The sequence below is a fragment of the Gorilla gorilla genome, chromosome 10 (assembly GCF_029281585.2).
Source record: "Gorilla gorilla gorilla isolate KB3781 chromosome 10, NHGRI_mGorGor1-v2.1_pri, whole genome shotgun sequence".
NCBI classification, from domain to species: domain Eukaryota; kingdom Metazoa; phylum Chordata; class Mammalia; order Primates; family Hominidae; genus Gorilla; species Gorilla gorilla.
In genome coordinates this window covers 137,390,267-137,416,947 of record NC_073234.2, presented here as the reverse complement: position 1 = coordinate 137,416,947, position 26,681 = coordinate 137,390,267, and the positions used below count along the sequence as shown (strand labels likewise).

At 45.9% G+C, this 26,681-nt stretch overlaps 1 protein-coding gene across 9 annotated transcripts in view; it reads right to left on the bottom strand.

Moving 5' to 3' along the window:
• CFAP251 (cilia and flagella associated protein 251) overlaps positions 1–26,681 on the bottom strand; it is an 83,730-nt gene that overhangs the window by 26,900 nt on the left and 30,149 nt on the right. For 3 of the 9 annotated variants that reach the window (XM_031000713.2, XM_031000714.2, XM_031000715.2), the window contains exons 8-17: positions 25,690–25,767; positions 22,929–22,979; positions 20,086–20,300; positions 17,167–17,361; positions 15,915–16,165; positions 15,343–15,494; positions 13,671–13,844; positions 12,270–12,454; positions 7,353–7,467; positions 6,254–6,417 (exon numbers count right to left, since the gene is read on the bottom strand). In XM_031000713.2, coding sequence (XP_030856573.2) covers positions 6,254–6,417; positions 7,353–7,467; positions 12,270–12,454; positions 13,671–13,844; positions 15,343–15,494; positions 15,915–16,165; positions 17,167–17,361; positions 20,086–20,300; positions 22,929–22,979; positions 25,690–25,767 — 1,580 coding nt within the window. Of the gene's footprint in view, positions 1–2,699; positions 5,538–6,253; positions 6,418–7,352; positions 7,468–12,269; positions 12,455–13,670; positions 13,845–15,342; positions 15,495–15,914; positions 16,166–17,166; positions 17,362–20,085; positions 20,301–22,928; positions 22,980–25,689; positions 25,768–26,681 lie in introns of those variants that run through there. The other 6 variants (XM_055358215.1, XM_063694416.1, XM_055358216.1 and 3 more) reach the window with 3 other exon arrangements.

Genomic DNA, 26,681 nt, shown 5'->3' with positions numbered 1-26,681 from the left:
TGGCATCAGTGTCCTCCACTTTAAAATGAGACGATTCTGCCTCACAGCATTGTTGTAAGAATTAATAAATAAATGCACACACGGTATTCTAGTCTGTTTTCATGCTGCTGATAAAAACATACCTGAGACTGGGCAATTTACAAAAGAAAGAGGTTTATTGGACTTACGGTTTCACATGGCTGGGGAGGACTCACAATTATGGCGGAAGGTGAAAGGCATGTCTCACATGGCAGTGGCAAGAGAGAGAATGAGAGCCCAAGTGAATCAGGTTTCCCCTTATCAAACCATCAGATCTCATGAGACTTATTCACTACCATGAGAACAGCATGGGGGAAACTGCCCCCACAATCCAACCATCTCCCACCAGGTCCCTCCCACAACACATGGGAATTATGGGAGTACAATTCAAGATGAGATTTGGGTGGAGGCACAGCCAAACCATATCATTCCGCCTCTGACCCCTCCCAAATCTCATGTCCTTACATTTCAAAACCAATCATGCCTTCCCAATAGTCCCCCAAAATCGTAACTCATTTCACATTAACTCAAAAGTCCACATCCAAAGTCTTATCTGAGACAGGCAAGTCCCTTCTGCCTGTAAAATCAAAAGCAAGTTAATTACTTCCTAGATAGAATGGAGGTACCAGAATTGGGTAAATACGGCCATTCCAAATGGGATGAATTGGCTGAAACAAAGGGGCTACAGGCCCCATGCAAGTCTGAAATCCAGGAGGGCAGTCAAATCTTAAAGCTCCAAAATGATCTCCTTTGACTCCATGTCTTATATCCAGGTCACGCTGATGCAAGAGGTGGGTTCCCATGGTCTTGGGCAGCTCCATCCCTGTGGCTTTACAGGGCACAGCCTCCCTCCTGGCTGCTTTCATGGGCTGGCATTAGTGACTATGGCTTTTCCAGGCAAACAGTGCAAGCTGTCAGTGGATCTACCATCCTGAGGTCTGGAGGATGGTGGCCCTCTTCTCACAGCTCCACTAGGCAGTGCCCCAGTAGAGACTCTGTGTGGGGGCTCTGACCCCACATTTCCCTTCCACACTGCTCTAGCAGAGGTGCTCCATGAGGGCCCCGCCCCTGCAACGAACTTCTGCCTGGGCATCAAGGTGTTTCCATACATCTTCTGAAATCTAGGCAGAGGTTCCCAAACCCCAATTCTTGACTTCTGTGGACTTGCAGGCTCAACACGTCATGAAAGCTGCCAAGGCTTAGGGCTTCCACCCTCTGAAGCCACAGCCCGAGCTCTACGTTGGCCCCTTTCAGCCATGACTGGAGTGGCTGGGATGCAGGGCACCAAGTCCCTAGGCAGCACACAGCATGGGGATCCTGGGCTTGTCCCAAGAAACCATTTTCTCCTAGGCCTCCAGGACTGTGATGGGAGGGGCTGCCAAGAAGATGTCTGACATGCCCTGGAGACATTTTCCCCATTGTCTTGCAGATTAACATTCAGCTATTGGTTACATAGGTAAATTTCTGCAGCTGGGTTGAATTTCTCCTCAGAAAATGGGTTTTTCTTTTCTATCACATAGTCAGGCTGCAAATTTTCCGAACTTTTATGCTCTGCTTTCTTTATAAAACTGAATGCCTTTAACAGCACCCAAGTCACCTCTCGAATGCTTTGCTGCTTAGAAATTTCTTCCGCCAGAGGCCAGGCGCAGTGGCTCACGCCTGTAATCCCAGCACTTTGGGAGGCCAAGGCAGGTGGATCATAAGGTCAGGAGATCGAGACCATCCTGGCTAACACGGTGAAACCCTTTCTCTACTAAAAATACAAAAAATTAGCCGGGCATGGTGGCACACACCTGTGGTCCCAGCTACTCAGGAGGCTGAGGCAGGAGAATCACTTGAACCCGGGAGGTGGAGGTTGCAGTGAGCCAAGATCGTGCCATTGCACTCCAGCCTGGGTGACAGAGTGAGACTCCATCTCAAAAAAAAAAAAAAAAAAAAAATTATTCTACCAGATATCTTAAATCATCTCTCTCAAGTTCAAAGTTCCACAAATCTCTAGGGCAGGGGCAAAATGCCACCAGTCTCTTTGCTAAAACATAACAGAATCACTTTTGCTCCAGTTCCCAACAAGTTCCTCATCTCCATCTGAGACCAACTCAGCCTGGACCTTATTGTCCATATCACTATCAGGCTTTTGGCTAAAGCCATTCAACAAGTCTCTAGGAAGTTCCAAACTTTCCCATATCTTCCTGTCTTCTTCTGAGTCCTCCAAACTGTTCCAACCTCTGCCTGTTACCCAGTTCCAAAATCACTTTGACATTTTCAGATATCTTTTCAGCAGTGCCCCATTCTACTGGTACCAATGTACTACATTAGTCCATTTTCATGCTGCTGATAAAGATATAACTGAGACTGCACAATTTACAAAAGAAAGAGGTTTATTGTTGCAGTTTCATGTGGCTGGGGTGGCCTCACAATCATGGCGGAAGGTGAAAGGCACGTCTCACATGGCAGTGGCAAGAGAGAATGAGAGCCAAGTGAAACAGGTTTCCCCTTATCAAACCATCAGATCTCGTGAGACTTATTCACTACCATGAGAACAACATGGGGGAAACCACCCCCTGCCCCCCCACCATCCAACCATCTCCCACCAGGTCCCTCCCACCATACACGGGAATTATTGGAGTACAATTCAAGATGAGATTTGGGTAGAAACACAGAGCCAAACCATATCACAAAGATTGGAGACAAAAGTCCTTTATTTTCCTCCTGTAATGAATGTTTGTTAAGGTGTGGGGTGGATTTAGAAAGCCCTGGCTGTGAATCCCAGCCCCACTGCCTCCTCCATTGCTTGGGCAGTCATCAGACCCCTTGGAGTTAGCTTCTTGATGTGTCTGATGGGGATAATATTGGTGCCTGGCTCCCAGGATGGCTGTCAGGATGAAATCAGATGATACATGGAACTCACTCAGTGCAGGCCCCGGCCCTGAGAAAACTCAGCACAAGTGGTTGGGATTATTATGGCCATAGAAATGGGTATCAGCACACTCCTACACCTTTCTTAGGAAGAGTCTGCCATGCACTGTCCTGGGTCCTCTCACCGAGGCATGCACAAGCCCACGGGCTGGCTTAAGGTCTGAGGAACCTGGGTATTCTCCAGGGGTGCCTGAGGGCCCCTCCAGCAAGGCTGGGTCTTCCCCACTTCTTAGCACTTGCCATGGAGGCAGGTGTCCAGCTGAGAGGGCTCCCTCTCTGTGGCCTCCAGGCCAGGCCCAGGCCCAATCCCGACAAGCTCCATGAGCAGCAACGCCACTTTTAGCCATGTGGCTCTGGAGCAGGGCCAGGTAAAGGCCAGAAGTGACACAGAGGAGCCTGTCCCCAGCAGGAGCCCCTGAGGGGAAAGGCTAGCAAGAGCACCTGGTCCTCTGAGAACAGCCCGCAGCTCCTGGCTCCGGTGTTCAGAGCTCCCCTACATCCCCTACCTCCTGGTCACCGTCAACTGACCCCAGAGGGGCCTGGGGGCTGCACTGGGATTTCTCCAACACAAGCTGAGAAAGAGACTCCCTCTCTCTGTGGTGAGAGCTATAATTTGTGAAATTTGGGAACTGTCAGCAGCCATCTTCCTGCTGAGTAAGGAAACCCAGTTCTGCAGAGAATGAAGCCAACAGCAGGGCCAAGTGGACAGCAAGTGCTGTGGGCACCAAGTGTGCCGCCATCCGTGACCTTCTTGTGGTGTAGCTACATGCGATCCCAACGACCTTCTCATACATTCCCTTTTGCCTAAATTGTGTTTCTAACACTTGCAACAGAAAAGAGGTCATTAGGGCACAAAAGGGAAATGACACTTATTGAAAACCTGCTCTGTACCCAGCAATCCATACAGTACTTCTGGAAAGGAGCTAAAGCTCAGCCCTGTGGCAAGCACACAGTAGGTGCTCTGTAAACGCTCCCTGGATGAGGAGGAGGAGGAATGGTCTGAACTTGGTGGTAGCAGTCCCATTTAAGAGTTGGCAGAACTGAGGCTCCGAGAAGTGAAGGGACTTGCCTGGCGTCATCCAGCAAGCAGGTAGTGACTAGCTAGGATTCGAATCGGGGTCTCTCTGCTCCTGGCTGAGCAGGGCAGCAGGATGACAGGAGGCAGGGAGGATGAGCACAAAAAAGCAATGCAGGATTTTGAAACAATGCCAGACAAGGAGAAGAGAAAGGGTGCATGCTAGCACGGAGCGGGAGAAGAAGGGGCGTGCGGAATGAACCCTGAGAGAGGGGATGGAAGGGGCTCTCCCGGGGCGGAAGCGCCATAGACTGTGATGGTAGCAGTTGGGGCCAAGGGGTGCATTGACTGAAATGATCAAATGTGAGGGGATTTATCATCTTTATCTCCCCTACAACTCATCATCAGTAACTCTAGTAGGAAATTCTGTTTGTTTACTTGTTTAGGTTTTTTACATTTCTCTCCATTAGTGAAGTGCTGATCATATTAAGTCACCAGAAGCAGCAATGAAGTGATAATTAGTTTATAATGATCCTTTGTCCCCACCACAGATTAAATTGAAATTCTCAGAAGCCTGGACTCTGGCCAGGTGAAAGCTATTGGAAAGCAGAGGCCTTTTTTTCTTCTTCTTAAATTTCTACCATTCCAGATCCCACGACGACTGAGAAGAAGACAAACATTTCAGAAGGAAGGTTCTAGCCGGGTGCAGTGGCTCACATCTGTAATCCCAACACTTCGGGTGCCCAAGGCTTGAGCCCATGAGTTCAAGACCAGCCTAGGCTTGGTATGACTCTGTATCGACAAAAAAAATTTTTTTAAAGTTAGCCAGGCACAGTGGCATATGCCTGTGGTCCCAGCTACTCAGGAGGCTGAGGCAGGAGAATTGTTTGAGCCCAGGAGTTCGAGGCTGCAGTGAGCCATGATCACACCTCTGTACTACAGCCTGAGCGACTGAGCCAGACCCTGTCTCAACAACAACAACAAATAGAAGGGAAGGTTCTGCTTGTCCCCACAGGGTGTGGCTTGCCCCCATGGTTCCAGGCAACAAGCCAGGGAGCAAGGAACCAGGCAGCCATTCTGAGGCCATGATCCCTTTTCAATAGGAGAGTTCACCTCCAGCTCCTAAATCCTCAAGTTCCCAAGATCTGCTCTCTCAGGTGAAGGTGGGGTGGAAGTCAGAGCTGCAAGTGCAATCTCAAACCACCGTGGTTCCAAAGCAGATTTAACCGGCTATTTTTGCTCATATTCAGGTTAAGAGTAGAAGCTTCAATATCTGCCATAAAAAGAAAGATGTGCATTTGGCAGATGGCAGGGGGTACACTGTGCTGGCAGCCAGGAATCAGGTTTGTTCTCCGAGGAAGGAAGGCGCCTCTGAGCTGTTTTTGCTCCGTAACGTCACACTGCCAAGAGAGGCCCAGCCGAGCCACAGGCAGCGCAGGGGCTTGGAGAAGTGGTCAGGAACAGGAACCGGCTGCCACATGGTTGACTCTGCCCTGCGGCAGCATGCCGGATTTGGGTAGATGACAGGACAGTGTGGGTGCTTGTCCCCTCTTTATTAGGGAAGATTCTGAGCTCATAAGCAAATGCCCTTACAGGAAGAAGAGACGAAAGGAAATCATTCACTTGCCGAGTACTTTGCTCTGTACTAGGTGCTTTTCCCGTATTAAACTACCTGATCTTTACAGGGATCCTACAGAAGTTCCTATTATCACCCCCATTTCACATGCTATCACCCCCATTTCGCATGCAAGGAATCTAAAGATCAGGGATGTTAAGAAGCTTGCCCTAGGCCCCACAGCCAGTAGAGGGTGGGCCCATATTCAAACTCATATTATCCCTTTCACCTCAAAGTCCACATACTCTCCAATGTTCAACTCTAGAATTCTCCAGCCTCGCCTCAGGCAGAGGTTCTCCATTCAGGGCAGGGAGGGTGAGAAGTGGAGCCGAAAATACCACTTGAAATGATCCTCTTACTATTTCCGTAGTATATGCTTTGGAGGGTCGGCCTAGATCTTTCTAGCAGGTGTGGATATGTGGAGCAGAGGGAGAAGCATTTTAGGGAGCAGGGGTGAGCCCAAGGTGCTATCACATCACCTGAACTGCAAACACCATTGGTCCACGGGACAGGACAGCAATTCCCATCTGCAGAGTAATGTGAGCAATGCCACCGAGGAGCAACCTGAAGGCCAGGCCCTGTGACATCCTAGCACAGTGCCTGGCACGCAGTAGGGTTCAGTGTCTATCACTGTTGCTGAGTGAAAAGGAGTTTACACTTGATACCTTCCTTCTCGCCCCGTCGTGTACCTTAAGGTGATTTTCCACTGCACCACCGAGCGATCGTGCCCTCCCGCAGTGAAGGCATAGCGGCCATCATAGGAAACGGCCATGCCGGCCACCCCATTCGGGTGGCAAACAATAGCAGATGTCTTATGTGGATTGCCGTCAACTGGTAAGATCTGAAGTCCCACCTAGAAAGGAACACATAATTGGATATTCAGACTCAGGTAGCTGGGCCCGAGAGAGGCCTGGCACGTTCACATGTCACCTCCAGATCTGTGTGCCAGAAGGACCTGTGTGTCTGGACCCATCTCTGAGTGTGAGAGCCACATTTAATGTAGCTGGGCATCCACACACACCAGCCCTGGTAGGGGGCCCCTTGCACAGCTCTAACAGGTACACAGAAGGGAAGCTTTCCTCCCTGCCTTCATGGTCAGTTGTCCAGGGTTTTCCAGAATACATCTCACAACCTATGACTTTACACTTTTCTTTTTTTTGACGGAGTCTCGCTCTGTCGCCCAGGCTGGAGTGCAGTGGCGCGATCTCGGCTCACTGCAAACTCCGCCTCACGGGTTCATGCCATTCTCCTGCCTCAGCCTCCCGAGTAGCTGAGACTATAGGCACCCGCCACCATGCCCAGCTAGGTTTTGTATTTTTAGTAGAGACAGGGTTTCACCATGTTAGCCAGGATGGTGTCCATCTCCTGACCTCGTGATCCGCCCGCCTCGGCCTCCCAAAGTGCTGGGATTACAGGCGTGAGCCACCGCACCTGGCCCGACTTTACACTTTTCAACGCAGATTATTCATTAAATGTACAACAAAGTGTAACTAATTTGCATATTTTTATAAGAGTTTTTCCATGTAAATAAATAAGAAGGAAAAATCCTTTGGCGGCCCATGTATCTTCACTGGGAATACAGAAAATGCAGTAACTCTGCTCAGAAATGTCTCCCAAGAGTCTTCCTAACTCATCAAGGGCAATTTTCAGTATCACAGCTGACTGGGGTGGAAGCAGTTGGGCTTGGCTGTAAACCCAGAACTCTCTGAGTCTCGTGATCTTCAGTAATGACTGCTGCTCATGACACACAGAGTCAACTCCCAGAACTGGAGAAGAGAGCGCTGTTACCTTGTCTCTGTTAATAAACACCAAGTAGCGTTTCTGTAGCTCCGCCATGCTTCTCACTGGGAGGACTTGTGTCTGCTCAATAGGGGAACCATAAGCTGGCCCCAGAAGCGTCTTTCTGAAGGCAAAAAGAGAAAGAGTTTCTAAAGTTCAACAAATCTCAACATAGGTTTTAAGATTCTTTGGTCGGGCCAGGCGCGGTGGCTCACACCTGTAATCCCAGCACTTTGGGAGGCCAAGGCAGGCAGATCACAAGGTCAGGAGTTTGAGACCAGCCTGGCCAATATGGTGAAACCCCGTCTCTACTAAAAATACAAAAATTAGCCAGGCCTGGTGGCAGGTGCCTGCAATCCCAGCTACTCAGGAGGCTGAGGCAGGAGAATCGCTTGAAACTGGGAGGTGGAGGTTGCAGTGAGCTGAGATTGCGCCATTGCACTCCAGCCTAGGTGACAAAGTGAGACTCCATCTCAAAAAAAAAAAAAAAAGACTCTTTGGTCATGGATGGGGCATGGTGGCTCACGCCTGTAATCCCAGTACTTTGGGAGGCTGAGGCAGGTGGATCAACTGAGGTCAGGAGTTTCAAGACCAGCCTGGCCAACATGGTGAAACACCATCTCTACTTAAAAAAAAAAAAAAAAAAAAAAATTAGCCAGACATAGTGGTGCACGCCTGTAGTCCCAGCTACTCAGGAGGCTGAGGCATGAGAATCACTTGAACCTAGGAGGTGGAGGTTGTAATGAGGTGAAATCATGCTACTGCACTCCATCCTGGGTGACAGAGCAAGACTCCATCGAAAGGAAGAAGGGAAGGGGAGGGGGAGGGGGAAGGGAGGGAAGGGGAGGGGAGGGAAGGGGAGGCAAGGAGAGGGGAGGGGAGGGGAGGGGAGGGAAGGAGAGGGGAGGGGAGGGGAGGGGAGGGGAGGGAAGGGAAGAGTTTTTAAAATTCCATAAATCTCAACATAGGTTTTAAGACTCTGGTCATGGGCAGAACGCAGTGGCTTATTCCCATAATCCCAGCACTTTGGGAGGCTAAGGTGGGAGGATTGCTTGGGGTTAGGAGTTCGAGTCCAGCCTGGGCAACATAGTAGTTTCCTGTCTCTATGAAAAATTAGCCTGGCTTGGTGGCCTGAGGCTAAGGTGGGAGCATTGTTTGAGCCTGGGAGGTCGAGGCTGCAGTGAGCTGAGATCATGCCACTGCACTCCAGCCTGGGCAACAGAGTGAGACCCTGCCTCAAAAAAAAAAAAAAAAAAGAAGAAGAAGAAGAAGGAGAAAATCTATATCTCCACACTGCTGCACCCTATCCCAAGATAATCATGAGTAAGAGTTTGGTGTATATGACTCAAGAATTTCTTTTGTAATTATAATTTTATATAAAAATAGAATTATGCTATTCATGCTTCATTGGTAATTTGCTTTATCTCATATTACATCTTTGAGATACTTCCACGTCATTACACAGAGAGCTGTCTTACTCTTCCATTCTTTTTCTTTTCTAAAAGCAGCATCGTGTTCCAGTGTACTGACAAACCATTGTTTAACTGATCCCCTATTAATGGGCATTTGGATTGTTTCCATTTTTAAAAATATTTTCAAACAAGACATCCTTTTACTTATGTCTTGGCATACTGTGTGAGTACTTCTGTGGGCTACATTCCTAGAAGTCAGAAGATATGATAAAATTTAATAGAGGGTGACAAATTGCTTTCCCAAAAGGTTACACTGATTCACACCCGCCCCCAGAAGCGGATGAGAGTGCCCGTTTTCCTAGCCTCTTGCCAATGCTAAGCACTATCAATCATTTTTATCTTTGCTAATCTGATTGGTGAAAAAATGATATCTTGTTTTCATTTGCATCTTTGACATACTAGTGAGCATCTGCTCATAGGTTTATTGGCCTTTTCCTGTGAACTGCCTTTTCATGTTCTTTCAAATCTTTTTAAATGCATTTTTAAATTCTTTTGGATTTATCACAAAAAGACAATTCCTTCCCAATTAAGCCATGGTTATGAGGCTTTCTTATTCCTACAGCTTACAAGATGCTTTATGCAAGGGCTTTTATTCTGGAATGATGGAAATGCTCTGAAGCTACAGTGGGGGTTGCACAGCACCATGAGTACTAAATGCCATGGAACTGTTCACTTTCTTTATTTTATTTTATTTTATTTTATTTTATTTAAGACAGAGTCTAGCTCTGTCGCCCAGGCTGGAGTAAAGTGGCTAGTAAAATCCCGCCTCACTGCAACTTCCACCTCCCGGGTTCAAGCGATTCTCCTGCTTCAGTCTCCCATGTAGCTGGGATTACCGGTGCATGCCACCACGCCCGGCTAATTTTTGTATTTTTAGTAGAGACAGGGTTTCACCATGTTGGCCAGGCTGGTCTCGAACTCCTGACCTCAGGTGATCCACCTGCCTCAGCCCCTCCCAAATGCTGGGGTGTGAGCCACCATGCCCAGCTGAACTGTTCACTTTCAAATGGTTCGTTTTATGTTACATGAGTATCACCTTGATAAAAATTTTTAAGATGCTTTATGCTAATTTCAGATTGATCGTCAATAGGCAGAAGCTCCCAACTTTGTGTCTAAAAGTCCCTCCTGCCTCTTTCCTCCAGTGAATGACTGTTAGCAGGAACTTCAGGCCCGAGGTCTGCCAGCCCTCATTCTCCAGCTCTGCCAATTCAGTGTCTTAGGACTGCGCATATCTGAGAGATATTCTTTGTCCAAAAAGTATGTTTTCATTAAAAACTATGCACAATGATTCTGAAATCTTTCTAAAACTCCTCTTTACACATGCTTTCCAGTGTTTTAATCGTTTAAGGAAACTGCCCTGGATTTTTCTCTCTACCATAAAACATGGCATTTCTCAGTCATTTTTTCTTGTGCCTTCTGGGAAAGAACTGTTTACAACAACAACGACAACAAATCCCGGGTGGTCCTGGCCTTTTGAGGACCTGTCTTATCTGAGATACATTTCAAAACCATGATAGTCCTCAAGCCTAAGCCAGCTGCTGCCAGTTCCCTGACTTCCTTCTCCTGGTGGTGGTGGCAGTGGCAGTGGTGGTGGTCGTGGTGGATCACTGAAACATTCTCCCTTCGAACTTCTCCTGCCTCCATCCTTCTTTCCAGCCATACCCAAGACACAGCCAAACCAAAGGCAGAAGCTCCCCTCCAGGGCTGACCAGGTAAGATCCCAAAGCCAGGGCTGTGTCGAGGCCCCACAGCGCTGAGTAGAGGATGGGGTCAGGGCTAGGGTCAAGGGTCAAGTCCTGCCCTGCTTGACCTTGGACAAGTCACACAGCCTCCTGAAGCTCAGTGGGAGAATAGTTAGCAGAGCTGTGGATGAGGGAATGGGATGACAGTGCAGGCCCTGCTGCACTCGAGGCACAATCGTCAGTGTTTCTTGTGAGGGCTCACAGGGGCCAAAGCACAGGGGCCCACATGCATGTGCAGGATGGCATCAGGAGGGAGGAGATGCCACTCTAGGATGCTGGGCTGCAGATGCCCTGCTACCTGGCTGTGGACTCCCTGCTCCCCAGCAGCAGACGCCCTGCTCCCCGGCTGCAGATGCCCTGCTCCCCAGCTGGTGTCCTCCCTGTCTCATGCCTTCAACCATCCTGTGTTCCTGACTCCAGCCCAGCCTCTCCCGCGACCTCCACAATCCAGAGTCTGATTCGTGGGTTCCCACCTGAATGCCAAGCAGGCATCTCAAGCTTGCCTTGTCCAGTCTGACCCCTGGTTTATCTCAAAGCTATCTTTCCCTTGTCCTCCTCATCTCTTTAAAGGTCCAGTCCATTCTTCTGACTCCGAGAGGTGTCTTCTCTCACACCTCCTGTTCCCTCCATTAGCAAACACTGTTCGCTTTGCCGGCAGGATATATCCAGAATCTGACCCCTCTCTTCTGCCCTCAGGGCCAAGCCGCCATCAGCTCTCACACCAGTTTCCCGAATCTTGCTTCTACCTTTGCGCCCCAGAGTCTGCTCTCTGTACAGAAGCCAGACATCATTCTAAAGAATCAATCAGAACATGTCACTCCCCTGCTCAAAACCCTCCACTAGCTCTCGTCTTACCCGGGAAGGAACCGGAGTCTCCAGGGTGCCGTGTGCCTGGCACCAGCCCGTACCTCTGACCCGCTCTCCCATGCCCCCTCCTTGCCCATTCCACTCTGGCCTCACCAGCCTTCGCGGCATTTACCAAACCCCAGACGCCTCCCACCTTCACTCATTGGCCCTTGCTGATCCACCGTCTTTCCTCCAACCGCACAGCCGCCCCTCGCTTCCCCCTCACTTTCTTCAAGTCTCTGTCCGGATGCTCAGATGTCCCCTGCTCTCCAAGGCCTTCCCTGCCTCCCCATCTTTTTATCCTGCCTTTTCCTTTTCCTTTTTTTTTTCTTCTTTGCACAGACCTGATTACCACATACCTACTACCTTGCTACTTGTTCACGCCATTGCATCACCTGCCCCTGCCAACATGTAAACTCCACAGTGATGGAAACTGTTCTGTTTTCATCATCTTCAGCACCTAAAATGGTACCTGGCTCACGCAGGGTGTAAACAAAGGAGGGCTAGCAATTAAAGTTAAAACTCCTTTGAGACCCAAGAGTAAGAAAAAATCAAACAATTGTTAGTAGCCAGGTAAAACTATGTTTTTCTTAATGAGAGGAGAATAGGAGATAGCATTAGCAACTTTCCCAGGGCCCCAGGGTCTGTGTCCTTCCTGGATTCTGCACATCTCACCTCCACATAGGGCCACATGACCTTGGTGAGAATTACTTATGTTATCTGTGCCTCAGTCTCCTCCTCTGCAAAGCGAAGAGGATGATAATAGTAGCCAAGCTGCCTGCAGGTCCCTAAGTGGAGACCTGAAACAGGTTGGGGGCAGAGAACTCGATCCACGCCCCCTGCAATGGGAAGCTCCAGGTGCTTACCTGCACATTTTGGTAGTAGCATTAAAAAGCTTCACTTTGTAGCCACTGTTGCAAATAAGCAGGAAGAGTTCCCTGGTGAGTGGTGGGTACCAGACCATGCAGGTGGGATAGCAGCCCTGGTCGGTGTGGTGAATGTCCAGGACTTCCAGGTGGTCTTTGTAGCTCCTGAGAAGATCATACTCTATCTGCAGAGGAGCCCAGATGGACACACATGAGGACCGAGCCAAATTAAAGGCTCAGCTAAGGAACCCCAAGCTCTTGGGTGACAGCCTTTTATAATTATCAGCCAACAGTGCTGTTCTGGGGGAGATGGTATCAGGTCTCCTAAGAGAAGACTTGCCTAGACCTGACACTGACTAAGTCATCAGTACTGAGAATTCACTACCCGGAAGACAATGAGCTGAGTGCTCTAAAAACAGCTGTCATGTCATCCTCAGAACTTCCCTGCAAAGGAGTACTGTTCTGCCCATTTTACAGATGAGAAAACAGATGTTCAAGGATGTTCAGAGTGGCTTGTCCAAGGTCACATAGCTAAAAAGTGGCAGAGTAAAAATTCAAAAATTCAAATTTAGATCCAGCTGATTCCCACACCTGACGTCTTACAGTTCTGTTATACTGTGTCACTTATTATCTTAGGAACTAATTCATATCTAAATCTCAGCCCAACACTTGGCAGTCACAAATCAGCAGCCACTGAACTGGGCCCATACAGGTATGCTTTCGTGGGCAGGGCAGAATGGATGGATGGATGGGTGGATGGACGGATGGATGGATGGACAGATGGATGAATGGATGGAGAAACTGAATAAAGGAAGGAAGGGGAGAGAAAGAAGGGAGGGGCGGGGGAGGGAGGGAAGAAGAAAGGGAAGGAAGGAAGGGAGGGAGGGAGAGAGGGGGAGAAGAAAGGAGGGAGGGAGGGAGGAAGGAAAAACAGACAGATACAATGACTGGTTGAATCCATTTCGCCTGACTCTGTAATATCGCGTTTGCCCATCCCTACCTTTTCCTCTTATGTCACAACCTCTCCTAGTTTTCACATTTAGGTAGCAGCCTGGCCCCAACTGATGGACATGAAGACAGTGTTAGTGAGTGTCAGCCCTCCCCGTGCACACTGGGAGGCAAGGGCGGCTTCTTTCCAAGCTATGGGGAACTCCCCGCTCCTTGCCTTCTGACTTGTCGCTGCCCGGGAAGCCTCCTCACTCAGAACAGGAGTCCCCAGGTGGTGTCCCAGCCATGTTAAGGCAAAATGCCAACCTGGAGAGGTTTGTGATCCTTCACTGTGCATTCATTTTCTCCAACAAACACACGTACTGTGGGCCTGGCTCTATGCAAGATGCCAGGGATGTCACAAGAGTGAGACACAGTCCTGGCGACCAGGTCAACGAAAACTAAACAGCTCACCAAGAGCCTGTCTGTCCCAAGGCTCAGCAGTCTAGGCTCATTGCTGTCCAGGTAAACCCCAAACAGGAGACTTCGAATGCTTTTGCGATGAGAGCGGAGTCTTGCTAAGTACTCCCAGACCCTTTGTCCATTTCTGACCACCAGCATGTAAACAGCCACGGTAAAACTTCTATCCTGAAGATGAGCAAAAGAGAAGGAGTTATCCCATTTTACGTTTAGTAAATTAAGAATCATCATTATGGGCCAGGCGCGGTGGCTCACGCCTGTAATCCCAGCATTTTGGGAGGCCGAGGCGGGTGGATCACCTGAGGTCAGGAGTTCGAGACCAGCCTGGCCAATATGGCAAAACCCCATCTCTACTAAAAATCAAAAGTTAGCTGGGCATGGTGGCACATGCCTATAATTCCAGCTACTTGGGAGGCTGACACAAGAATTGCTTGAACCTGGGAGGAGGAGGTTGCAGCAAGCCAAGGTCGTACCACTGCACTTCAGCCTGTACAACAGAGCAGGACCCTATCAAAAAAAAAAAAAAAATACTAAGAATATTTTCTTCAAAAATAATCTTAGTCTATTCAAGCAAGTAGTAAAACAATATCCATTTTAGTTTTAGTTTAGTTTTTTTGGGGTTTTTTTGAGACAAGAGTCTTGATCTGTTGCCCAGGCTAGAGTGCAGTGGCCTGATCACGGCTCACTGCAGTCTCAGTCTCCTGGACTCAAAAGATCCTCCAGCCTCAGCCTCCTAAGTAGCTAGACTACAGGCACACGCCACCATACCTGGCTAGTTTTTTTTTCATTAGTTTTTGTAGAGATGGGGGGGGTCTCACCATGTTGCCCAGGCTGGTCTCGAACTCCTGCCTCAAGCAATCTGACTGCCTCGACCTCCCAAAGTGCTGGGATTACAGGTATGAGCTACACCTGGCCTAATGCCCATTTTACACATAAGAAAATTAAAGTTAAAAGCAGAAAACTGAAAAGGTAGCGGGGAAGAAAGTATGAACGTGAAACTATGGTTTTACACTCCTTTCCAGGTGCCCCCTCACTGTCTGTGGAAAGCCAAAAGCCTGACTCTTTGTGCCTTTGTCCTCCCTTTTCTTTGTCCAGCTACATACAATAAAAAAGCTATGTGTTTTTGAAAGGTATGAAGGCTGCAAGTGAACCCAGTTGGAGTGGGAGAGCCTGGCCTGAGGGGACACAGAGGCTGGACTGTGTGCACCCACAGTATGCTGAGATGGCTTTGGCTTCAGAAGCGTTGTGTACACAAACCGGAGGAGTGGCCGCACCAGTGTGAGGATGGAGAGCGCTGGAAAGGACAGGAGTTTAGCGAAGACCACTGCTTTTCCCTCCCAACATAAAGGCAGACCAACATACCTGCCTTATAGCTCACTGTAACCTCAAACTCCTGGCCCGCAGGGGTCCTCCCGCCTCAGCCTCCTGGATAACTGGGGCTACAGATGTGTGCCACAAGGCCTGGCTAATTTTTAAAAAATGTTTTTGTAGCAGTGGGGTCCTGCTGTGTTTCCTAGGCTGGTCTTGAACTCCTGTCCTCCAATGATCCTCCCACCTCCGCCTCCCAAATCATTGGGATTACAGGTGTTAGCTACTATGTCTGGCCTCTTTTGGTTTCAAATAAAATTGCTAAGCCACTGGATGGGTTGTCCATGAAAATACTTACAGCAGTTGCCATATACTGGGAGTCATGGGAAAAGCTTATATGAGTCACACTGGTTCTGGAATATTTGAAAGGCTCTGGGCTTTCATTTTCTAAAGACATTGCATCAAGAATGTAAACTGTCCCCTCTGTAAAGCCAGCTCCAAGAAGGGCTCCTGAAATGACAAGCCAGAGAACGATGGAAAAGGATTACATTCATTCAAGAGATGTTGAATCTGTGCCAGGCTTTGTTCTGGGTGCGGAGAAGACAGCAACAAACTCAACAAAGCTCCCGTGCGGAGAAATGAACCGAAACGCGTGATCTCCTGGGGTGAGCGCGCAGAGACGCACAGATAGGCCCAGAACACCGCGGGAGCCCGGGAGAGAAGGCGCCTCATCCAGCCTGCTGGGGTGAGCGCGCAGAGACGCACAGATAGGCCCAGAACGCCGCGGGAGCCCCGGAGAGAAGGCGCCTCATCCAGCCTGCTGGGGGCTGGAGTCGGGGAGACTTCCTGGAGCTATGCCAGCCCAGGTGCATCCATCCCTTTCAGGGCTATCCATGTGGAACCGATGGTAGGCTGATAAGATGAAAATACCTTCCGGGTTGTAGGTCAGACTCTGGACTCCAAGCCCCTTCTCAAAAACCCTGCTGAAAAGATATTGTTTGTTTTCATAATTCCACACTTTGATCATCCCACAGATGCTCCCGATGGCAATGAGGGGTTGATATGGGTGGCAGGAGATGGCACAAATGGCATCCTTGGGCTCTACAAATAACTTCTCAAGTTTGGTCCCATCTGTTGTTAAGTGGTACACCGCGGCATCAGATGTTCCAATGATAAAATTCCTGTTTGCCAAGGAGAGACCAAACAATATCAGTGTTTGCAGGGAATGGGGCATGCCAGCTATTCTGCTTCTAATTGCACATAAAACGCCTCTGTCGTCTATAATTTAGTGACATTATTAACCCAACATTTCCAAAAATATACCACCAATACCCAACAGCCTCCATTTGCAAGTGAAAAAGCCCACTTTTCTCCATGTAAATTGAGTCATTAAGTATGCAGATGGACAGTCAGTTGTACAATTAGCTAATCTGCACATGCAAATATTCATTTGTGTATGCAAATATGGAGTTTGGTGCACACATACAGATGTGCCTGTAACTACTGCAAGGGTAATTAAGCAGACTCACAGATAATTCGGTCTTGAAATGTTATGGCTATTAATTATCCAGTGCCTTTAACCGCAGTGGCTAGGACAAGCTCAGCTTAGAGAAAAGAGACCAACCTGCAGCAAAAGACTCCAGACTCAACAGAGGTGAGAGATCAGGGATCAGGACTTTCCAGCTTCCAGTTACTAAAGAGTCTTAATATTAAAGTCATGTTTCATTAATTTTTTTTTTTTTTTTTTGAGACAGAGTCTCGTTCTGTCGCCCAGGCTGGAGTAGAGTGGCGCTATCTCAGCTCACTGCAAGCTCCGTCTCCCGGGTTCACGCCATTCTCCTGCCTCAGCCTCCCGAGTAGCTGGGACTACAAGCACCCGTCACCACGCCCGGCTAATTTTTTGTATTTTCAATAGAGATGGGGTTTCACCATGTTAGCCAGGATGGTCTCGATCTCCTGACCTCGTGATCCACCCGCCTTGGCCTCCCAAAGTGCTGGAATTACAGGCGTGAGCCACCACGCCTGGCCTTATGTTTAATTAATTTTTTAAATGATCCAATGGTTATCACAATCAGCCAGGGAGATATCCCAGGAACAACACGAACCTCCCACTGTATGCAAACTAAAGAAGACAGTGATCATTTTTCAACCATTCTAATGACTAGATTCATTAACAACTTACCTTAAGACAAAAAGGTCACCTTTTAAAGTGCAGTCAGGAGGATAGTTTGATTTCTCAGTAGGAGGAGTTGCTGGGGTCTTTGAAAAGGACAGAGTTCTTATGGCGCCCAGTTTCAAGTGACTGTACCAGTTAACAATAGACAGGGTGTGATCATAGAACTTAATGTTTCCCTTAATGTCACCTGTGACAATGTAGCTGAAATGGAGAATAACATCAGTTTTGCAAATAGCAATAATAACAAGTAGCATCTATATAATACCAAATTACATGTCAGGCTCTGGATTCTGGGGCATTGCAAAAACTTAATTTAATACTGCCCAACGAGAATGATTTTACTGTTATCCCAATTTACATCTAGGAAACTAACTTTCAGAGAGTTAAGAAATTTGCTCAGGGCATTGTGTTGCCAGATTTAGCAGATAACAATACAGATACCCAGTTACATTTGAAAATTTGCATTAAAAAAATTTAGTGTAGCTGGGTGTGGTGGCTCACGTCTGTAATCCAAGCACTTTGGGAGGCCGAGTCGGGTGGATCACCTGAGGTCAGGAGTTCGAGACCAGTCTGGCCAACATGGTGAAACCCCGCCTCTACTAAAAATACAAAAATTAGTCAGGTGTGGTGGTGTGCACCTGTAATCCCAGCTACTCGGGAGGCTGAGGCAGGAGAATCGCTTGAACATGGAAGGCGGAGGTTGCAGTGAGCCGAGATTGCATCACTGCACTCCAGCCTAGGTGACAAGCGCAAAACTCCATCTCAAAAAACAAAACAGACAAACAAACAAAAAATTTAGTGTAAGTACATCCCATATATTGCATGGGACATACTTATACCTGGCAATTTTATCAGGGCCATGTGGCTTGACTATGCAAGGAACCCAGGTATATCTAAAGCAAAGTCCATGCTCTCTGCTAGTTCTTCCCTGCCCTCCAAGATCAGCCATACGCAATGGCGGTGGACAAGGATTTACACTCCCCATATAACTACAGATGACAATGGAGAGAATCGCTTCACCAGCCCTCCGAAATCATGCAGGCTGGCAATGGCACACTAGCCACTTTACAGGAAGGCACTACTGTTAGTGTGATCATAAAACCCTGTCCAGTCATCACGGCAGAAGGCTGTGCCATGTGACAAAATGGCTTTCATTTCCAGTCCTTGGATCCATCCCAAATGGGCTTTTTAAAAAAGACTTTGACATAATTCTAATCACGGAGGGCAGATGAGGAGGATTTTTCTCTTACATATGCAGAGTGGTTAAATGAGGTTTCTGATTAATAAGCAAGGCAGGTGGGCTAATTGGCTTGAACATCTGTCACTGCCCTCTGCTGGACAGAAGCAGCAATACTGACCAAGTATTTTCAGAGACCTTTTCCTTCTTGGACTCCCAGGTCCTGACCAGGTTTTATTAACTTGGAGAACCCAGGCCTGGTCTTCACTGGATCCTAAACCCCAACCGATTAAAGGTTGATTGCATGGCCAACTACAGTTCTATCTTCTCGCTCCACTGAGTGAGGGTGACAATTTGCATTTCTCTTTGTAAAACCATGTCAAGACCTCATTGTTCCCCTGCATTGAAAGAAAGGCGAATGGAAGCAAATGGGCGTTTTGAAAGCAGATGGCCCAGCGACTCTAACCATATGGGCAGGGTCCCCATCACTAGGCAATTTTCTCCACACCTTCGGGAACTTCTCTCACACACTGACGATGGCCACCATTTACCTAGGGTTCCCCTGCACCAAGCATGTGCATCCATATCTCGTGAAATCCTCATAAAACCACTCTGAGAGAAATAGTACTGTTATGCCCATTTTACAGATGAAGAAATAGAGGCTCAACAAGGTTAAGTTCCTTGCTCAAGGTCACTCAGCAAGGAAGGGACCCAGCTGAAATGAGAACTCTGTCTTAATTAAGACAGAGTTTTGATGCATTTGATCTTCTCACAATGGGTAAATATTTTTGTTTTGTTTTGAGACTCAGTCTCGCTCTGTCACCCAGACTGGAGTGCCGTGGTGAGATATTGGCTCACTGCAACCTCTGCCTCCTGGGTTCAAGTGATTCTCATGCCTCAGCTTCCCAAGATGCTGGGATTACAGCCACACACCACCACACCTGCCTAATTTTTGTATTTTTAGTAGAGACAGGGTTTCACCATGTTGTCCAGGCTGGTCTCAAACTCCTGAGGCCGCCCGCCTCGGCCTCCCAAAATGCTGGGATTACAGGCGTGAGCCACCGCTCCCAGCTGTAAATGTTATCTTGTAATCAGACAAAAATAATACAGCTATTCAAATTATTTTCTTACATTTAATGCATGTAAAATGTTGGGTGCAAAATCCATCCAATTAGCACAGAAGAAAAAATCTAGTTCCTTTTTGTTTCATCGACACAAAGGGATTTTTTAAACATAATGCATGCTCATGATTTTTTTAAAAATCCAATTAGTATAAATGGAACTATAAAAAGAAGTAAATCCACCCCCATCCCTGATCTTAGTTCTCAGTTCTTTTCCTCAGAGGCAACCAATGTTCCCAGTTCATTATGATTCTCCCCAGAATACTTTATGCATATACAAAATATGCATATACATCCAAAAGAGGTTTTTTTTTTTTTTTTTTTTTTAAGACAGGAGGGTCTCACTCTAACACCCAGTCTGGAGCGCAGTGGCAATGATAGCTCATTGCAGCCTCGAACTCCTGGGCTCAAGCAGTCCTCCCATCTCTCTCTCTTTGTTTTTTGGTAGAGATAGGGTCTCACTATGTTGCCCAGGCTGGTCTTGAACTTCTGGCTCATGTGATCCTCCCACCTCAGCCTCCCAAAGAACTGAAATTAGAGGTGTAAGCCACTGTGCCCAACCTCCCATAACAATTTTAAATATTTTTATAATTATCCATAGTTATCTTTTAATTAAGTTAAAATTACCTATCAATTGTGGTAAGTACTGTGATACCCTCTTTCTGCAAATGAACCAATTTACAAGGCTTGATATAGGGAAAGCCCAAAAAGGTGGAGGCAGATGAGGGTGGGCGGTGTATGTCCCAGACAACCAGCTTCCCTTCCATTGTGGCTGAGAGTATTTGTGTTAAATTCAAGTGAAAGATGGACTGGCTAAACTTTCCCACAAGCTTGTTGAAGGTCTGTTTCAAAAGAAAGGTTATAGTTACTGTTGGTAATAAATATTTTGAAAGGTTATAGTTACTGTTGGTAATAAATATAAAACAAAGCATTTATCAACACGATATTTTATAATGCTATGCTGAAATATAGTGAGAAAAAGAGAAAGAAAAAGAAAACAATCCCTAAAACCGTCTCCCATGAATTGCCATGGTCCAGGCAGTTCTGAACCTCTGGAAGTTTGCTAAGAGCAAGTGAAGGGTTATGTACTCTGTTCAATTACATTGTTTGTTTAAAGCAAACGAGAGAGTGGTTAATCACTGTTTATACCTGTTAAACTTCTTTTATGGAGGTTTCAGAGACTGGTGAAGAAACTAATGCCTGTTGTGAGTCAAAGCACGCTCTGGTTATAAAATAGCATAAAATAATTATTCCAGCCTCCTTTGATCATATTTTCCCATCAGTAGAAAATATTTAAGCACTGTACATAGAAATGCCCTATTCTCTATGCTGCCCAATTCTCTAATAATACAGAGAAGATCCTAAGGTTTACCTCTTCTGACTTGAACACAAGAGGAATAGTAAAATAATAATTAGTCAAGCAAGAGCACCAAGTTCTTTCTAAGAGCAGCACTGTTTCAATACATTTTTATCATTTCAAATGGCTCATTATTTGTGGATTCTGTATTTGCAAATTTACCTACTTTAAGAATTGATTTGTAATCCCAAAATCAATACTTGCAGCACTCTCACGGTCATTTGCAGAAGTGCATGTGCAGTGTGACAAATAATTTTACTCACTCAACATGCACATTTCCAGTTGAGGGCAGGCAGGGCAATGCTCTGCCTTCTTGTCTCAGCTCTGACTATAAACAAGTGTCCTTTTCATGGTCTATTTAGTGCCATGTTGTTTGCATTTTTGGTTGTTTGCATTTTTCTTGGTGATTTTAGTATTTAAATTGACCCCGAAACATAGTGCTGAAGTGCTGTCTAGTGTTCCTAAGCAGAAGAATGCTGTGAGGTGCTTTATGGAGAAAATATGTAGGTTAGATGAGTTTTGTTCAAGTCATGAGTTATAGTGCTGTTGGCCATGAGCTCAATGTTAATGAATCAATGTTATATATTAAATAAAGTGTCTTTAAATAGAAATACACATAAAACAAGCTTATGTATTGATCAGTTGGTGAAAATGTGACCAGAGGCTCACAGAAACCTACCCCTATATTTCCCTTAAGAGCAATAGCTAAGTATCTGCTAATTTGGTGTTTACAGAGACTTTATATAACATAACTACCAACAATAATGAGAACTGACGGTATTTTTTAGTACTTTCATTTATGAAAAACAAGTCTGCAGACAGAATAATCTCATTGTGCCCATCCATCTCAACTTTTTATTTTTTGTTTTTGTCTTTTGGCATGCCCTCTTAAATAAATTTCTACAAATCATACCGAGAGAGAAGCAAGTATGCAGAAAACTCATCATCAGGTGCTCCCTGAGAGCAGGTTACATGAGCAGCAAATGCAGAAAATGCTACAGGAGATGACTCAAGTTCCACCTCAGACACAAGAGCTTGCAGTAAGCAGGCAAGATAAAATGTTTTCTCAACATCTGGTTCACCTCCCTCTTATTGGCTCTTAAACATCTAAATACCTAATATCATGTATTATTCTGAAACTGAGCAGCTTTATAAGGGATCCACTCATGTTCAACGACTCTACTTACACTGTTTCATTCATTTTTTTTTTTTTTTTTATACACAGGGTCTTGTTCTGTTGCCCAGGCCGGAATGCAGTGGCACAAACACAGCTCACTGTAGCCTTGACCACCTGGGCTCAAGTGATCCTCCCACCTCAGCCTCCCGAGTAGCTGGGACCACAGGCTCATACCACCCTGGCTGGCAATTTTTTTTTTTTTTTTTTTTTTTTTTTTTTAGTAGAAACAAAGTCTAGCCTGTGTCCTGTGTTGCCCAGGCTGGTCTCAAACTCCTGAGCTCAAGTGATCCTCTCACCTCAGTCTCCCAAAGTGTTGGGATTACAGATGAGAGCCACTGCACCCCCACAACTTTGATTCCTTGTCAATATGCACATACACATTCTAAAAGCCGTCACGTTTTTATATTTTCTCACAGCAATAACTCTTTTTATAACATTGTATTAGGGCCAGGTGCAGTGGCTCACGCCTGTAATCCCAGCACTTTGGGAGGCTGAGGCGGGTGGATCATAAGGTCAGGAGATCGAGACCATCCTGGCTAACACAGTGAAACCCCATCTCTACTAAAAAAAATACAAAAAATTAGCCGGGCGTGGTGGCGGGCGCCTGTAGTCCCAGCTACTCGGGAGGCTGAGGCAGAAGAATGGCGTGAACCCGCGAGGCAGAGCTTGCAGTGAGCCAAGATCACGCCACTGCACGCCAGCCTGGGCGACAGAGCAAGACTCCGTCTCAAAAAAAAAAATTTATTTTTAACAATACTTACATTATTTTCAACTGACAATTCAATATGTATACAGGACCCAAGTAAAATTTTTCAAATTATTTCCCAGTAGCTTAATATCATGATGTACAAAGAGTAGCCCGAAGCAGCTAAGCTTGCACATAAATATTTATTCTCCACAAAATCTGATGGACAAAAATGCAATAGGCATACTCACTTTTTCAGTTAAAAGTGGGGCACTGTGAGCCAGTGTATCCCTCTCTTCATACTGATAAGAGGAAAAAAATAATCACTACTCAAAAAGACCCAGTTTCCAAAGGAAGAACTGCATTAATAATAAAAGCAAAACAAATACATCTAAACAAGGTCAGAAATTTGCAGTTTCTACAGGTAAGAGAACTTGCTGCCTTGGGAAATATCTAAAAACATTCTGAAAGAAAAGCAAATACATAAAAAATATAAAAAATGCCATAAATGATTATGACTTTTTTTTTCTTGAGATGGAGTTCTATATTAAATAAGGTGTCTTCAAACAGAAACACATCTATCGCCCAGCCTGGAGTGCAGTGGCACGATCTCAGCTCACGGCAAACCCCGCCTCCTGGGTTCAAGCAATTCTCCTGCCTCAGCCTCCTGAGTAGCTGGGATTACAGGAGCGCACTACCACACCCAGCTAAATTTTTTTTTTTTAGTAGAGATGGGGTTTTGCCATGTTGGCCAGGCTGGTCTCGAACTCCTGACCTCAGGTGATCCGCCCACCTCAGCCTCCCAAAGTGTTGGGATTACAGGCGTGAGCCACTGCAGCCGACTTTAAGGTATTTATTAAAGTTTTAAAGCCTTATTAATAGAGAATTCGAATTTGCATTAAGTACTATGTAAAGTCACAATCGGCTGGGCATGGTGGCTCACGCCTATAATCCCAGCACTTTGGGAGGCTGAGGCGGGCAGATCACTTGAGGTTAGGAGTTTGAGACAAGCCTGGCCAACATGGAGAAACCCCATCTCTACTAAAAATACAAAAATTAGCCAGTTGTGGTGGCAGGTTCCTGTAATCCCAGCTATCCAGGAAGCTGAGGCAGGAGAATTGCTTGAACCTGAGAGGCAGAGGTTGCAGTGAGCTGAGATCGCACCACTGCACTGCAGCCTGGATGAGAGTGAGACCCCATCTCAAAAATAAAATAAAATAAAACTATAATAAATAGCTTTTTTTTTTTTTTTTTTTTGAGACGGAGTCTCGCTCTGTCGCCCAGGCTGGAGTGCAGTGGTGCAATCTCGGCTCACTGCAAGCTCTGCCTCCCGGGTTCACGCCATTCTCCTGCCTCAGCCTCCCGAGTAGCTGGGACTACAGGCGCCCGCCACTGCGCCCGGCTAATTTTTTGTATTTTTAGTAGAGATGGGGTTTCACCGTGGTCTCGATCTCCTGACCTCGTGATCCACCCACCTCGGCCTCCCAAAGTGCTGGGATTACAGGCGTGAGCCACCGCGCCCGGCCAATAAATATCTTAAATAATGACTATCACTCACAATCAGTGACTCAATGTGTTTTGGTTTTGCTTTACAATTTTTTATTGAGGTAAAATTCACTTAACATAAAATTAATCATAACCATGTTAAAGTGTGCAATTCAGTGGTGTTTCATACATTCACAATGCTGAGCAACCATCTAGATCCAAGACATTTTCATAACCCCAAATGGAAATCTCTTACCCATTAAGCAGCCACTCCGTCTCTCCCCAAGCCTTGAAAACCACCAGTTTACTCTGTATCTGTGGACTTGCCTATGCTGGACATTCCATAGAAGTGGCATCATACAACATGTGACTTTCGTGTCTGGTGTCTTTCATTTAGCATCATACTTTCAAGGCTGATCCATGTCACAGCATGTATCAGTACTTCATACAATAACATTCCATTGTATGGATAGACCACATTTTGTTTACCTACTCATCAGTTGATGAACACTTGGCTTATTTCTACCTTTTGGTTATTACAAATAGTGCTGCTGCTGCTGCTGTGAACATTTGTGTAGAAGTATTTGTTTGAATGCTTCTTTTCAATTCTTTTACATCTTACCTTGGAATTGCTGAGTCACATAGCTATTCCATGTTTAACTTGAAACATTTTTTGTTTTGTTGTGTTTTGTTTTGTTGAGACAGAGTCTCACTCTGTTGCCCAGGCTATAGTGCAGTGGCACCATCACCATCACAGCTCACTGCAGTCTCAAACTCCTGGGCTCAAGCAATCCTCCAGCCTCAGCCTTCTGAGCAGCTGGGACTACAGGCATGCATCACCATGCACTGTTAAATTTTTTTAAATAATTTTTTGTAGAGATGAGGTCTTGTTATGTTGCTCAGGCTAGTCTTAAACTCCTGGCCTCAAGTGATCCTCCTGCCTTGGCCTCCCATGGTGCTGGAAGTACAGTCATGAGCCATTGTGCTCAGCCTCAATGTTTTTTATTCTCATGATTTTGCCCTGTGTCAGTATATGTATCACTAATCTGTTTGCTAATTCCTTTCTAAAAGGGAAAAAAGACCGAGGTCTCAAAAAAAAAAAAAAAACCTGCTGTATTTTACAGCCAGGTGTGGCCGGCTCACCCCTCTAATCCCAGCTACTTGAGAGGATTAAGCGGGAAGATCACTTGAGCCCAGGAATTTGAGGCCAGCCTGGGCAACATAGCGAGACCTCATCTCCAAAAAAACCATAAAACTTGTATTTTAGTCTTGTTAAATAAATTCAAATAAACATTTGCCTCATTACTTCAATAAAATTTAATAAATAAAATTGAATTATTTGCTTTTGATTTAACATGCTAATTTCTAATGGGACTAAATACTATAGTTAAATAAAAACATTTTAATATATATTCATTGCTTCCTAAGTAGAGATACTATATTGTTACATTACTGAAACATTTGTACTCAAAGAATGAACACATACTTCTACCCACATTTAAAACAAATCAAAATATTTCTACTTACCCATGCATAATATATTGCCCGTGTTTTACTATTGCTCACCAATTCTTTATTATTTGTTGGGTTAAAAGTAACGTAGTTCTGAAATATAAAGTATGAAAATACATTAATGATAAATTTTCTGTTTCTGGTTAAGCTGAATGTTAAAATTAAATAATAATTTTAATTAAAACAAATGAGTAGGAATATAAAACAGAAAAGATATGGCATTTGTTAAAAATATAGGAATATCACTTAAATACTGGTGATTAAAATAAACAGTGTCAAATGTGTTCCCTTTCCAGTCTGATCTATTATAATTCATCATCTATAAATTAGAATAAGCTTTTCTTTCTTTTTTTTGAGCCAGAGTCTCGCTCTGTCGCCTAGGCTGGAGTGCAGTGGCGCCATCTCAGCTCACTGCAGCCTCTACCTCCTGGGTTCAAGTAATTCTCCTGCCTCAGCCTCCTGAGTAGTTGGGACTACCGGCATGTGCCCCCACACCCAGCTAATTTTTATATTTTTAGTAGAGACGGGGTTTCACCATGTTGGCCAGGCTGGTTTTGAACCCTACCTCAAGCGATCCACCTGCCTCAGCCTCCCAAAGTGCTGGGATTACAGGTGTGGGCCACTGCGCCTGGCTATAACAAGCTTTTCTGATAGTGGTCAATTTAAAATAATAACAATAATAATAATAAAATAAATTGGAACAATCAAAAGTAAACCAGTATTCACCAATAACCTTTATTCTGTATCCTTTTAGATAAAGACTGCTGCGTATACATTTCTAAATTTGACAGGGCCACACAATATCTTGGAATGAATGCAAGATATTGGAAGGGGATTCTAATTCCTGCCAAGATGGTGAATAGCATGGGCTGCTGGCTCCCTTCCCAAAAACCAACCCTGCAGAAACTATGGAAGTGAGGGAAAGTTTTAAATACAGAAACCAAACAGTCACAGCAAGAACAACAAAGCAAGCTCTTCCTGGGGAGCCATGGGGTATGTGTTTGAAA